At 43.7% G+C, this 15,737-nt stretch overlaps 1 protein-coding gene and 1 long non-coding RNA gene across 4 annotated transcripts in view; both read right to left on the bottom strand.

Annotated features, from left to right (window-relative positions):
• Positions 1–567: 567 nt before the first annotated feature.
• Positions 568–4,254, bottom strand: LOC127008428 (uncharacterized). 3 transcript variants are annotated; one of them, XR_007761074.1, is made up of 4 exons: positions 4,090–4,254; positions 1,556–1,693; positions 1,084–1,244; positions 568–728 (listed from the first exon to the last, which is right to left on the bottom strand). It is a non-coding gene; the product is annotated as an uncharacterized LOC127008428 (long non-coding RNA). The 3 variants fall into 3 exon arrangements; XR_007761075.1 differs by having other exon boundaries at positions 1,090–1,244; XR_007761076.1 differs by having other exon boundaries at positions 1,099–1,244.
• A 2,044-nt stretch (positions 4,255–6,298) lies between these two features.
• LOC127008425 (synaptotagmin-17-like) overlaps positions 6,299–15,737 on the bottom strand; it is a 23,546-nt gene continuing 14,107 nt past the window's right edge. Inside the window, exons 6-13 of the mRNA XM_050880575.1 lie at positions 15,585–15,707; positions 14,815–14,892; positions 14,337–14,429; positions 13,744–13,905; positions 12,617–12,737; positions 12,191–12,418; positions 11,454–11,551; positions 6,299–10,816 (exon numbers count right to left, since the gene is read on the bottom strand). Of these exons, the coding sequence (XP_050736532.1) occupies positions 10,787–10,816; positions 11,454–11,551; positions 12,191–12,418; positions 12,617–12,737; positions 13,744–13,905; positions 14,337–14,429; positions 14,815–14,892; positions 15,585–15,707 (933 nt within the window). The 3' untranslated portion in view covers positions 6,299–10,786. The remainder of the gene's footprint in view (positions 10,817–11,453; positions 11,552–12,190; positions 12,419–12,616; positions 12,738–13,743; positions 13,906–14,336; positions 14,430–14,814; positions 14,893–15,584; positions 15,708–15,737) is intronic.

Below are 15,737 nucleotides of genomic sequence, written 5' to 3'. Positions count from 1 at the left end.
AGGGAGATAGCAAATAGCAGCATGATATTTAGTAGGAGAGGAGTCTTGAGATCAACACAGCCTTGGTCTAGCCTCAGTTGTCTGCCTGGTTTTGATCTACTCCCAAATGTAAGATTCATACTTTACAGCAGTCTTTAGTGGAGGAAGTTAGCAAAAGCCAGCATCATATTTAGTAGGAGAGGAGCCTTGAGATCAACACAGCCTTGGTCTAGCCTCAGTTGTCTGCCTGGTTTTGATCTACTCCCAAATGTAAGATTCATACTTTACAGCAGTCTTTAGTGGGGGAAGTTAGCAAAAGCCAGCATCATATTTAGTAGGAGAGGAGCCTTGAGATCAACACAGCCTTTGTTGTTTGTTGGCTTTCAATCTACTCTCTCAAACACAGGATTCACACCATACAGCAGCCTTTATCGGAGGAAGATACCAAAAGACAGCATAATGTGAAGTTAGAGAAGTCTTGAGATCAATCACAGCCTTGGTCTAGCCTTGGTTGTCTGTGTCAGTTCACAATCTACTCCTCAAACACAAGCTTCGCACTTTTCAGCAGTCGGATAGTGAGAGGAAAGGTTTTAACTTCGTCCGTTTATTTTCATTCGTCTTTGATTTCATTACACGAGAAACTGATCCAAACTTACGTCAATTCCTAATAAAAGATTACTGCTGGTGGTGGTCTTGCTTGCAGGTGAAGTGACGTCAGGGAGGGTCGCCGAGGTCACCACCAGTCCTTCCTGTCAGTCATGGGAGAAAGCTGCTATTAGTTGCAACATGGTGACAGAGTGAGAGAGTGTGTGTGAAAGAGAGAGAGAGAGAGAGAGAGAGAGAGAGAGAGACCTATTTATGTGGCTGGGGGGTTTGTGTCTGTGGGGTTTGTCAAACATCCTGTGGGGTGACATCCTGTGGGGCCTGTGAGCTGTGGTGAGGTGAGAGAGAGAGAGAGAGAGAGAGAGAGAGAGAGAGAGAGAGAGAGAGAGAGAGAGAGAGAGAGAGATGTAATACACACTACCACAACTATTACTATTACTACCACTACTATATAATTTCCCACTACGATAAATACCACTACTACAACTGGCGTCACTAAACATTAACTCTAGGTACTCCTCCTGTTGTTGCCTTCCTTGCTATTCCTTCTCTTATGCTGCCTCCTCTCCCTCGATGTTGATGGTGGTGGTGGTGGTACGTGTCACTTCTGGTGTTGCGTCATCCTCCATTCCAGTGAAGGCAACAGCAGGGCAACACAACAGCTGAAGAAAGACAAAGATAATAATTAGTCTGACATTACCTAACCATTACTCTTGGTGTCATATTCTTTAAGCAGCCCACCAGAGGGGCCTTTAAGAAACATGATCCCCGCAGCTACCGGGTCAATGTCACTCTGCCTTAAAAGCTCAATTATTTCAGCTTAAAATCATATTCAATGGACACAGATCACAGAAAAATGGACTCCTGAGCTTTTATCTGCCTCCTCATTGCATGAATTCTCTTACATGATAGACATAACTAGACACTGACTCAGCAATGTCCAAGTTAATGTATAATTCAGTTGTTCCCTTACTTGTCTTCAGGGCCTGGTGCGTGCTGCCAGTGGGGGGCTTGTTGGGTCACCAGCTGCTGTGTTCCATGGTTAACCGACTGGCTGGTTGACTAGTTGGTTGACTGGTTGGCTGCTTGACTGGCTGGCTGGCATGGTGAACTGTCAACAAATGGAGAAATAACCATGAATAAAATGTTTCTGTGATATGCAAGTTAAATAAAGTAAATCAAGGTCAACAGTTTGTTTTCCTGTCCATCTGTTTATTTGTAAAGTGCGTGTGTGTGACAGGAGTCAGTTGAATAAAATTAATGAGTCAACAGTTTCTTTTTTTTTATCCCGCCTCCAAACATACGGGAAAATGAATAAGTATTGACAATGAGGAAAGTAACAAATGAAACCTGCCAGGCCCACTTTTTTGAGGTATATAGGACGGTAGTGTGGCTGGGAGGGAGTTTTGGGGTACCAGGACAAGCGTCAGTTTTTTAAAAAAGTATTATAGTGAAACCGAATTGGCAAGTCCAGTGTGGCATTGGCTGCCGAGGGTCCTTTCCTTCCCTCTGCTCTGCCACACAAGCCTGTATTTTTAAATGTATCGGTGCCTCATTTCGCCTGTTTGAAAAGCCTCTCGTAGAAAAGTTGCTGGGATTTCCATGGACTGTTTTGTGACCCTAGTGATAGTTTTAAACGATTTATACATCTGTCAGTCAACCAGTCAGTCAATCAATCAGATGTGTGTGGAATGGATTAATGAAAGGAAGATGTTGTGATGACAAAGCGTCAATTAACAGTTTCAGGAAAGACTGGATATGGAGACGAGACCATACAAGTGCAGCTCAGACCCTGCATTCTACAACTAGGCAAATACAAATAGATAAATATACCAATTAACCCTTTCATTGCTAAACGCTCGCTGCGACCTCCACCCGCACTCAAATCTCCCGCGTATGAGAGTGTTCCAACACTAATTCTCACAACACAGGATTGCCAATTGAGTGGGTTCTTCACTAAATTTGGTGGAAAATCATATCAGCCCAGCGCAGCAAATGTACGGACGAGTAACTGGTGGATGTTCTTGCCCAATATAGCGGCATTTTTGCATAGCTTCACCTATCACCTGACTGATTCTTTGACCAAATAGTTGTAAATATTGCAGTTGGCAATACTCCCTTGTCAGAATCTGAAGAAAAGATGTCCGCAGTTCCCTCAGTACGGCTGATCATCCCGCACGCACTGACGTAAGTGTTAACATTCAACACTCCCTGAACGTGCATGTACGTTCGCAAGAGAGGCATACATAACCGACTCCTATAGATCTGGACCTCCTCTTTCCAATGGTGTTATTGGTTTTTAGCTGTAATGAATAGTTTTTGAGATACAGAGGTTAAAAGAGACCCCTCATTGGGCCCCCCGACTGCGCCTGAGGGGATAGTTGCGTCCGCACCACGAGCAAGGAAAGGGTTAAAGATGAATACAACTTGGTAAATAGAACTATAAGGTAAATACAATGTCCTAACCATCTACATTACCCTTCCCCCAATATACCTGGCTGCAACTCTTCTTGTATTCAGTCTTGTTACTCTCATTACTCATCACTCATCAATCAGCTCATTCTCCAGTGCTGCAACATGTCCTAACCATCTCCATCACCCTTCCTCCAGCATCCTCTTTCCTTATCCAAACCATCTCCAGGAGCCTTCATCCAGTACACCCAGCATCTCTCCTCTGTGCCAGGGATGGAGGGTTTGGTACGTTCTGGCGCAGCCGTTTAGGCAGCAACTGACTTGGCGCTAGCCTATTTGGCGACGGACGTTTTGGCTTTAATAACATTTCTTTATTTGTAAAGCTGCCTGTGTCAACACCTCTAGTGGATCAAAATTACAACATATCAGTAATAAATGAGCGATAATATAGACATATTTAGTAACAGGAAAACTAGCTCTTTTCTCGTTTAGCTGTTTGCTCAGGCTACATACAAATGGCGCTTTTGTTTCTGCCAACCTAACAAAACCCTGTGCAAGCTATTTTGCGGCGGCGGCGGCACCACCATTACCGCGGCCAGCACCAAAGGAGGCACCGTGCTTTCGTAAACATTATCCCCTATTTTCAAGAGTAAAAAAAAACTCCTTGAATTGGAATTTGAAAGCTTTTCTGACTGTTGAAGGTTTGTAGAAAAGATATATGGAGCTACTGATGTTTCATAAGGTAGGTAATGAGATACTGGCACAGTACTAAAACGAATCTTAACCCTCACTCACTCACTGCGACGTTGTGAATAAGTGTATCGAGGATTATTATTGAGGCTAACATTGCAATTGTTGACGGCCCTTGCAGAGCGCTGCACCAGCACTGGAGCGGGGCCTCAAACCATCAACGCAACAACAACACCCACGGCCGTCACCTCCTCGCCCCGCCAGGGTAACTCGTGCCCAATTAGACTACAGAAAGGAGATGGGCCGCTACGGGCCACCGCGGGCTGGTGGTGGTGTACCAGCCACTCGTGCCCGCCGCTGTTGCTGTCATCATGTATAACACACACACTTCGCGAACACACTCACCTCCTGTCCTGCGCTGCCGCTCTCCCTACGCTCCAGCAGTCATGAATGCTCCACAGCTTAAACACTTTCGGAATACCGGGAGGCAAGTGAACACCGCGCCGCCGCCCTCCCGCGGCGGAGGCAGCTGTCAACACAGCTGACCAGAGGGCGCGGGGCGGGACACCTCTTACCTTACAAACAAATTGTTGTATACTTTCATATAACATCAAAATTATGATAACTTTTCACACACATTACTGCCACTGTGGCCATAGACACAGCCACACCATGAGGGACACTGGTCATGGACAGGGCCACACCATACGGGCCACTGTGGCCATAGACACAGCCACGCCTTGAGGGCCAGAGGCCATAGACACAGCCACACCTTGAGGGCCACTGTGGCCATGGACACAGCCACACCTTGAGGGCCACTGTGGCCATGGCCTCTCCCAAACACAGGAACATAGTCAAGTGTGGCAAGTGAACCCCCCAAGACTTTTAGAACATATTTTTATAGGAAACAAATTTACATAATAATTCAGTGAGTGTTAATATCACAGCAACATACTATATAGTGCAGGTCAGACTGACGGTAATGACTGTAATAGTAGATCACCTACAATGTGGTCAGACAATTATTATTTGAGCATAAAAATAAAGCTTTATGAAGCAGTACCACCACTCATCAGTAGTGGACACGTGAGCAGTGCTGCACGTTTGAGACACAGGCCAAACAAAAGTTAGCTACATGTCTTAGTGACTTAGTGGACAGTGGAGAGACAGACTAATCTCGAGTAGTACAGGATGAGTACAAGTGTGCAGGTGTTAGTTACATGTCTGTAGTTCATTGTAGTACACAGCACAGTGTACACTCACATCTGAGCCACACAGAGACTGGTGAAGGGAGCAAGGCTGATACAAGGTTGGCCATGGCTGGAGGAGGGACAAGCAAGCCAATAAATATATATATATATATATATATATATATATATATATATATATATATATATATATATATATATATATATATATATATATATATATATATATATATATATATATATATATATATATATATATATATATATATATGACGCCCAACAAGTAAATGGTTTCTCTACAATTGAATAATTATATAGAGTAAGAAAAAAAGAATAACTAGTATATTAATTCTTATAAATGACACTTAACAATTCAAAGGTTTCTCTACAAATGAATAACTATACAGAGTAAGAAAAAATGAATAACTAATATATTAATTCTTATAACTGACACTCAACAATTCAAATGTTTCTCTACAACTGAATGATTATGAAGAGTAAGAAAAAAGAAAAATTAGTATATTAATTCTTATAAATGACACTTAACAATCAAATGTTTCTCTACAACTGAATAATTATAAAGAGTAAGAAAAAAAGGATAACTAGTATGTTAATTCTTATAAATGACACTTAACAATTCGAAGGTTTCTCTACAAATGAATAAATATAAAGAGTAAGAAAAAAAGGATAACTGGTATGTTAATTCTTATAAATGACACTTAACAATCAAATGTTTCTCTACAAATGAATAATTATAAAGAGTAAGAAAAATAGAATAACTGGTATGTTAATTCTTATAAATGACACTTAACAATTCAAATGTTTCTCTACAAATGAATAATTATTAAGAGTAAGAAAAAAAGGATAACTAGTATGTTAATTCTTATAAATGACACTTAACAATTCAAAGGTTTCTCTACAACTGAATAATCATATAGAGTAAGAAAAAAGAGAAGAGAATGAGTTTTACATGAATCCTTACTTACAAATGGCTAAAGTATTTCAACATGAATTTATATGAACAGAGTACAGGAAGGATGTTCGTTTTCTTTTTATAAATACACTTGAGTACATTACATCACCATGGAGGCAGAGTACAGAGTAGATATATTCATGTAAAAGTGTCGCAATGTCTGTAACCAATTTTTCTGGGCAAGTTGAAGTAAGGAATTGACATTTACATCTATACTTCTCTCCTAGGGACTTCATATATTCAAAGCCTTGGTTGGCCCCAGCCTGTTAGTGGCACGGGCAGGTTTTTTTTTTAGTGGTGCCTTTCCTGTATTCTTATCTAGCAAGGGAACTTATCGATGCTTGTTGTCAGTGAAAATGAGATTACGAAGGAGATCCTTATGTAATGAAAATGAGTTTTGTACATGAAACAAATAATTACAGTTACCAGGAGCTGTGTGTGTGTGTGTGTGTGTGTGTGTGTGTGTGTGTGTGTGTGTGTGTGTGTGTGTGTGTGTGTGTGTGTGTGTGTGTGTGTGTGTGTGTGCTTTCATTTCACCTCTCATTTTTTTTGTGCGTGTATTTACCTAGTTGTATTTACCTAGTTGTGACATACGGGAAAAGAGCTATGCTCGCGCTGTCCCATCTCCATATCCATGCACTCTTATCCAACTTTTCCTTAAAATCATGAATGTTTCTTGCACAGACCATCTCCTCCTCCAGTTTATTCCATAGCTCTATGCTTTTTTGGGGGAAGCTAAACTTTTTCACATCTCTCCTACACGTGGTCATCCTCAACTTCTTTCCATGTCCTCTTGTTTCTCTCTTGTTCCACACACACAGGTCTTCTCTGTCCAAATGCTCCACTCCGCTCGCCACCCTGTACACTGCTATAAGATCTCCTCTCTCTTCTTCTCTCCAGGGTTGTGAGCCCCATGCTACTGAGTCTCTCCTCATAAGTGTGTGTGTGTGTGTGTGTGTGTGTGTGTGTGTGTGTGTGTGTGTGTGTCCTTACTCGAACACCTAAGTATACATTTACATCACACTTGTTAATGGCTACAAAATATACATGAATATATAAATAGTATCTTCGTTATACATCTTTATCATATAGCATTACTGTGTAGGTTTCCTCGTATGTGTTAATTTATACACCACAACACTGACCATAAAATTAAAGTTACACTATACACATACAGGAAGGTCTAGCCATACAGTTACACATGTCATAACCTTCAAGGGTCATAAACACTGATAGCACGGACACAGTGAGAGCAGAGAGAGTATGTACAGCAGGGTCCTGCCTGGGTTGTTGTTCTCAGAGGCTTCCATCACTCTATCAACAATTTCCAAAGGCCGAAAAGGGGATCAATCGCATTCTAATGAGTGTTTGTTTAGGTTCAGGGTACAGGAGAAGGTTCAAACTACCACTAGGGTCATAAAAGTACGCAAGGAAATGACCCAGGTTCCTACGAAAGCCTTGTTGAATATGTGAGCTTGGGCACCAAACTGTTTAAAAATATGGGTCATGAACAGTGCAGCAGGAATTCAGTGTTTGGGAAGAATGGGAGAGACTCACGTCCCATCCAACCCCCATAAGGGAAAATGAGGCCATTAAACGAAAAGAAGAAGAGAAGTGAAGAAGAAGAAGAGAATAAGATGAGTTTGTATGTAGTTCGCACTTTTCATAACTTAACCCAATCAAATTTTGCTTGTGTAACTCGTCTCATGAATTTCAGTCTGCAACTTGAGGTGCTATCAATGCCTCTCAACTATTTAAAAGCCACCCACTACCCTTTCCTTCTTCTCCCCTCTCTCCCATTTCCTCCTGCAGACCTTTTTAATCCCTTGACTGCAGATTTCCTACAAGAGTAGATTACCAAGCTACAGGAATGGAACAAAAAGTGGCTGCTGCTATTCACTGAAGAAATATGTAAAGTCATGCACCTTGCGAGGGAAATCCAGCATACTACAAATACCACATAAGAAACACTCTACTATCCACCTAAGAGGCAGAGAGAGACCTGGGACTATGTGTTACCAGGCTACCAGTGAAGGCAAAATCTGTGTCAAATGCAGTGGACAGGTTAAAGAACTGCTTGCCCCACTTGGTTACTTTATATAAGGCTGTTTAGAAGCTCAGAGCACTCATGAATTGAGGCCTTTGATGGTGTGCGTTTCAGGACCCCACTGCACGAAACGTGAAGTAAATGATAGGACAAAGTGACTGGTGGCGATCAAGACCGTCTGGCCGGTGTCAACGCTGCTGTCAGACAAAGCGTAACGGAAGCAGCAAACCAACACACGTAAGCACATTACAAAAGTTATACACTAAGGCGTGTCTACTTAAAACGTGAAGTAAATGATAGGACAAAGTGACTGGTGGCGATCAAGACCGTCTGGCTGGTGTCAACGCTGCTGTCGGACAAAACATAACAGAAGCAGCAAACCAACACACGTACACACATTACAAAAGTTATACACTAACGTGTGACTACTTAAAACGTGAAGTAAATGATAGGACAAAGTGTCGACGCTGCTGCCGGATGAAAGGTAACGGAAGCAGTAAACCAACACACGTACGTACACACATTACAAAAGTTATACACTAAGGCCAAAGAAAGTTACATTTTGGAGTAAGTCATTAAAATCCTGAGATTCTGTGTAATACATTCCTGTCTATTAAAAAGCACCTGTTCTTTATATAATAGTACATACATATAGTAATAATACTCTGAAAAAAATATATATATCTTCCTTATATAGTATACGTATTTATATAGTAGTATTTGTATTGTTAAATATCCTGTAGTACTTACATCACATAAATATATACGTCTTGTGTCTATACATCCACAGCACTCTGATGTAGTTGAAAGTGAAAGTAATGTCTAGCACAGCACCTGCCTTGATAATATATATAATTAATACAACACAGGAGTGGGGCGCTGCCGGGGGGGTCTGTGCAACACCCTGGGGGGGCAGGTGACCCTCCCTGGGGCCCAAGCCGCTGGTGCAACACGAAGGTGCCGGGACACAAGGCTTTATGGCGGTGCTGCGGGAACGCTCGCTACGGCAAAAATATTCAACACTTAGGTAGGCTAGGCAGGGGTGAGGGGCGTGTTGGTGTGGGGGTGAGGGGCGTGTTGGTGTGGGGTGAGGACCACGGAATGAGGTGTGTGTGTGTGTGTGTGTGTGTGTGTGTGTGTGTGTCAGGGATGGAGTATTCAAATTCAGTATTTGTATTTGGATACATTTGAATACAGTATTTGGGTGTATTCATATTTGTATTCAAATAATTATTGATATAAATCAATGCAAGGGAAAAGTATTCGTATCCTGCTAATAATCTGATGAATACTTCAAAAAATTATTATCATAAATAACAGCAGTTGTCCCTTACAACTCTATCCTCCTGGGCGGATGTGTGGTGGTCGTGTACAGCACAGGTTCATGAACTCACTGTACTGTTGCTTAACTTTAGAACAGTGCTGTACTCAGTTGCGTCGAGAAGGCATTTTTTCAATGAAAAGTATTCATGAATGTATTCACGAATACTTTCAAGAAGTATTCGTATTTGTATTCAAATTAAAACTATTTCATTGTATTCGAGTTTGTATTCGTATTCGTTGGAATTTAAAGTATTCATATTCGTATTTGAATACACAGTTCTGGTATTCACTCCATCCCCGGTGTGTGTGTGTGTGTGTGTGTGTTGAGTGAATATGCAACACTATGACATGTTTCTTACACAAGGGGACTTGGATCAGTACATATAAATATATATATCTGAGGAGGGAGCCAGTATACACAAACAGCTGAGATTATGAAGTGCACGGATTTGAAGCAAGTCACCGAAGCTTATTTAAAAATCCTCCTCATCTTTATTTTATCCTCCACTACCCTCTGTCCCTCTCCTCCTCTTCTTCATATCCCTCAGCTCTGTTTTCTGTTATCAATATTGTGGGACTGAATTAATATATGGATTCCTACTTCAATGGTATTTTCTAATTAGGCTTCTGGTAATACTACTGGTGATTGTCATGTATGGAATGTCTGGTTTTGTTATTGACCTCCTTTATTGTTTTCCCTACTGTTCATTAGCCGTTGAGAACCAGTGATGCAGCGGCTGGATGGAAGCTTCTTTTTTTAATTTTCTAACCTCTTGTGGCATAACATTTTATACCGGGAGCCTGAATGGACATGGCAGTAAGTAACGTCTTCAGGGACTGGCAGCCTATGAGAGGTCACAGGAGTTACATTTTGCCTTGGTTATAAATTCAATGTATTATAGAAACATCTCAGTGCCTCGTACCACATCAGTCTACAGCTATAATAGGCATGATCCTGGACATGGTAGCAAGCAACATCTCTGGACCTTGTAATATACCCTATGAGGAGCTACACTGTGTCTCTATGGTAAGGGACTGTGACAACAAAGGGTGGTAGGTTTCTTTTCTCCAGGCAAGAATCCCATGTGCAAGACAGCCTGCATGTGTCGGTGTGAAGACAATGTGGCAGCACATACAAGGTTACCATTACGAATCCTCCATGTGTTGGCCTGGAGGGAGCACATCACACGCAGGTTACCATGAGGGACTCCACATGCAACACAGCCTGTATGTGTTGGCTTGCAGGGCACTCAGAAACACACACAAGGTCTCCACTTACACCAGAGAGTATTAAGCCTATGCACATGTTGCTGAGGGAGTCACTGCACACTTGTTACGTGCCGACACTCAACACACTGTCCTCAAGTCCCCCTGGCATCGTGGCGACCAGTGCTGCCCTGACCACAGCCTGTCCAGCCCCCAGGAGAGGCCCGCCCACCAGGAGTGAAGGAACAGTTCTGAGGCAAGGCAGGTAGTAAGGTTTGCTGCTGCTGCTGCTGCTGCACATTAGCGTCCCTGGTCATGCCATTGGAGGCGCCGTCAGGTCAGTGTTCAAGGGACGGCACGAGATGCAGAGGACACCTGTGGAAGGTTTGCACTGCTTGAGGGTGAGAAGAACAGTGACTCAACTCTATCATCTCTTCCTCTGTGTAGGGAAGCTCCACTTGCATGTCTGTCAAAAGTCTATGTTTCTCTTCCTACTGTTTTAATGTGTTTTCAGGTGCTGTGTTTTCCCTAAGCTTGAGGGTGAGAGCGTGCCTACCCTGGGGAGCTGCTGGAATAGTGCCTCAACTCTATCATCTCCTCCTCTGTGTCAGGAAGCTCCACTTATATGTCTGTCAAAATTCTATGGGTCGTATTATATGACATTTTGCTGCCCTAGAACACATATTTGACAAGGCTTTTGTAGGAGTTGTGAGCATTTCCAAGGGTAGTTTTATGGCCCTGGTGGTAGTGTGACCCTTCCTCTGTACCGTGAACCTGAGGAAACACTCATTAGAACCTGACTGACCCCCTCTTTGACCTTTAGAAATAGCTGGTGTGAGAAGCCAAAGTGTCTATGTTTCTCTTCCTACTGTTTTCAGGTGTTGTGTTATATCCTTAAGTGCCTGACAAGGACATCTGAGGAAGGTTTGGAGTATCAAGTGTTGTGTGTGCTGGTGGGCTGCTGCTGTGTGGGTTCTCAGGGGTAATAATGGAGTTTTTTGGCAGGACTCACCTGGTCACAGTGGCTGCGTGCGTGGAGGGAGTGCCACTGTGCTACGGCGTGACGCTGCGATGCCATCATGTTGGTCCAGTGAGTCATCTCGTGGGGTCCTGGCAGGGAGGGCAGCAGGCAGTTAGGGAGGAATAAGTACTGTGTTAGGACTATATGGCTGTAAGGAGGAAGCAGTGAAGTTAATACCTTACACAAAAATTTTCTTGGTGAGTTGTTGGGAAAAAAGAACCGAGCAGTGAAAGTGGAGTGAAAAGAAAAGTGTAATAGTGGAAACTAACAAAAGGGCATAGAAAAGCAAAGTCAGGGAAAAAAAAGAACAGAAAAACACCTAAGTGCAGGGTGAAGTGTATAAGTGTGCATTGTGAAGTAACCAAGTGCATGGTGTGAAGTATAGAAATGTTGAGAAGGAGGACCTAAGAAGCAATACAAAGCATTACAGGTCAAAAGAAGAGGAAGAAGAAGGTAGGAATGACAGTTGGTAAGGATGTGTGTGGGAAACTGTCCTCCACACTCTCATAGATGTAGGTAAGTATCATAAGTATAATAATATATAATAGGATTTCCTGGAGCTACACTACAGGCATTTTTAATTATATTCCTTGTGTTAGCTCTCAGTCTCCCTCCTTGAATATAAAACAGGAAATTCTTTGACATTTCCAGCACCAACCTTGGACTTGAAAACCAACCCTGAACCTAACCAACCCTGGATTGAGACGAGAGATTGACCCGAGCTGTACCTGATGGCTGCTTCCCGATGACGACCCGGCCTATGAACTCGTCCCGCATGACCCCACCGTTCCAGTCCCAGACAGTGACCACCAGCGACGCCTCCTGCAGCTCTGGGGATGCCACGTGGAAGCTGAAGGACTCGTTGAAGGAGGGCGAGAGTGTGTTCTTCCTAACGCTGGTTTTCTTGGACTTAAGGTGACGCCCACGAACCACCAGTGACACGCGGACATAGGGATCTGAGGGGGGCCAGAGGGGGTTGAGTTCTGTATGTGTGTGTGTGTGTGTGTGTGTTTCACTCTCCCAATACATCTTCCCTACACCCCTACAACCAATGAAGTGTGTATGTGTGCATTGTGTGTGTGTGTGTGTGTGTGTTCTCTCTCCTATCTGTACACGTCTTCATTATCTTCATTATCAAGGAGGGCCTGACGTACCTGCCCCTCTCACTAGGTTGGTCTGAAGGATCTGCTTGGCCTTGATCACATCCACGTTGAGTCTCCCGGCGGTGGGCAGGTAGTTCAGGGACAGCAGGATCTCCCCGTACTCCTCAGTCTCCTGCAGGAATAGAGTCATGAATACAGGACCTCTGGGACAGCAGTTAGGATATCTCTTTACCTGCTTATGAATACAGGACTTAAGGACAGCAGGATCTCTCTTTACCTGCTTATGAATACAGGACTTAAGGACAGCAGGATCTCTCTTTACCTGCTTATGAATACTGGACTTAAGGACAGCAGGATCTCTCTTTACCTGCTTATGAATACAGGACTTAAGGACAGCAGGATCTCTCTTTACCTGCTTATGAATACAGGACTTAAGGACAGCAGGATCTCTCTTTACCTGCTTATGAATACTGGACTAAAAGACAGCAGGGAATACAGGACTTAAGGACAGCAGGATCTCTCTGTACCTGCTTATGAATACAGGACTTAAGGACAGCAGGATCTCTCTTTACCTGCTTATGAATACAGGACTTAAGGACAGCAGGATCTCTCTGTACCTGCTTATGAATACAGGACTTAAGGACAGCAGGATCTCTCTTTACCTGCTTATGAATACAGGACTTAAGGACAGCAGGATCTCTCTGTACCTACTCAGTCTGCTGCTGGAACTGAGGTGGTCAACAGAGGGGGTCATGAATACTAGACTTCTCTGCTTCCATACAAGTCATGACTCATAAGAACATAAGGAGTCTGCAAGAGGCCACATAGGGAGTCTGCAAGAGGCCACATAAGGAGTCTGCAAGAGGCCACATAGGGAGTCTGCAAGAGGCCACATAGGGAGTCTGCAAGAGGCCACATAAGGAGTCTCCAAGAGGCCACATAGGGAGTCTGCAAGAGGCCACATAGGGAGTCTGCAAGAGGCCACATACGGAGTCTCCAAGAGGCCACATAGGGAGTCTGCAAGAGGCCACATACGGAGTCTGCAAGAGGCCTAACTATTGAGTACTATTGAAATGAGTCTGTCTTTAGTATGGCATTGATCAGACTACATGGTCATCATTATTGCTATTATCACTATTGAGTACTATGACTAAGGTTGTATTCACTGCGGCACTGACCAGGCTGCAGGGCACGAGGGGTTGCCAGTGGCGTGATGACCTGGCCAGGTTGACCTTGTGTAGGGGCAGCAGGGTGTGACCCACCACACAGTGACGAGAGAATTTGTCAAAGTCCTTCACCTTGAGCTCCAGCGTGCGGCGGACCACCTCCCGGTACGGCACCTGCAGAAGAATGGGATGTAGTTTTAATAATAATAATAATAGTTTTTATTTCGCCCAGCGGCACATATAAAAAACACGACAAAGTGAACGAAATTGAACGAGATACATTACATAAGGTGTGCATTGATTGGTTCATGGATCTCCCTCTCCCCACTTTCTCACTTCCATTCACCCCCTTTCCCTTCACCTCCCTTCCCTTCACCTCCCTTCCTTTTGGTCCCCTTCCTTTTATTTCTGTCTCTCCTCTGTCCTTCACCTCCTCTTTACATTCTCTTTCCTTTTCTCTTTTTCCTTCACTCCCTTCCTTTTCATCTTTCCTTATTCATTTACAGTCATGCTTCTCTCTCTCTCTCTCTCTCTCTCTCTCTCTCTCTCTCTCTCTCTCTCTCTCTCTCTCTCTCTCTCTCTCTCTCTCTCTCTCTCTCTCTCACCTCAAACGAGAAGGTCTCCTCAAACACTGGGTCTTGCGTTTTCTTCTTCACTGAGGTCTGCCGCGAGTTCTTGGTGTCAGGGAGGAGTGAGACCTGTGGACCAAGGGATATTAATCTCTCTCTCTCTCTCTCTCTCTCTCTCTCTCTCTCTCTCTCTCTCTCTCTCTCTCTCTCTCTCTCTCTCTCCTGTACCTGAAAAATATCTTTTTCTCCTTGTTTTGTTCTTTTCTTCTACTGTCTTGAATTAGTATATTATCATTTATCTGATATATCAATTTTTCTAACTATTAATCTATCCATCGAGCTCTCTCTCTCACTATCTATCTGTCTCTTTATTTATTTATTTATCTATCTATCTATCTATCCATCTAAATGTTGTAGGCAGATGTTTCAATGTTCATATATTAAGTAACTACCACTACTACTACTACTACTACTACTACTACAACTACTACTACTACAATATAAAAAAGTGTACCTTGACATAGGGGTTGGAGTGGGCCAGGTCATTCCGGTCCTTGCAAGCTGGACTGGGCAGGTCAACAGCCTCCAAAACCTGGCCAGGGAGGGACAGTGAGGTCACCTGATGGCTGCTATAGTGTGTAGAGGAGGAAGATGAGGCAATGGGACTATAGAAGGAGGAGGAGGAGGACATTTTACCGGAGAATGCCAACTAAGATTACTCCTTCTCCTCCTCCTTCTCCTTATGCCCCTTCTCTTTTTTATCTTCTATACCCTTCCTTTCTCCTTCCTTCCTTCCTTCCTCCTCCTCCTCCAGTAAGATTTGCAAGACTCTTCCTCCACCTCCTCCGGTAAGATTTGTAAGATCTCCTAGACGACTCCTCCACCTCCTATAAAATTTGTAGGCCTCCTCTTTCTCCTCCACCTCCTCCTGTAAGATTTGTAAGACTTCCTCCACCTCCTCCTGTAAGATTTGTAAGACTTCCTCCACCTCCTCCTGTAAGATTTGCAAGACTCTTCCTCCAGATCCTCCGGTAAGATTTGTATGATCTCCTAGACGACTCCTCCACCTCCTATTAGATTTATAAGGCTCCTCTTTCTCCTCCACCTCCTCCTGTAAGATTTGTAAGACTTCCTCCACCTCCTCCGGTAAGACTTGTAAGATCTAGACGACTTTTCCTCCTCCTATAAGATTTGTAAGCCTCCTCTTTCTCCTTCACCTCCTCCTGTAAGGTTCCCAGGCCTCTCTCTCCCTCCCTCCTCCCATCCCATGCCCCGAACCCTGACCTTGACCCTGAGCACGGCGGCCAGCGCATCGTAGTGCAGCGAGAAGTGGATGCGGCCCAGCTGGTCCTCGTCGGGGCCCTCCTCCAGCGACGAGGACGTGGAGGCGTACAGCTGGGGCCGGATCTGGGGGCGAAGGGCTTTATAGCAAGGTGT

This window comes from Eriocheir sinensis, chromosome 37, assembly GCF_024679095.1.
Source record: "Eriocheir sinensis breed Jianghai 21 chromosome 37, ASM2467909v1, whole genome shotgun sequence".
NCBI lineage: Eukaryota > Metazoa > Arthropoda > Malacostraca > Decapoda > Varunidae > Eriocheir > Eriocheir sinensis.
This window is presented reverse-complemented; position numbering and strand designations above follow the sequence as displayed.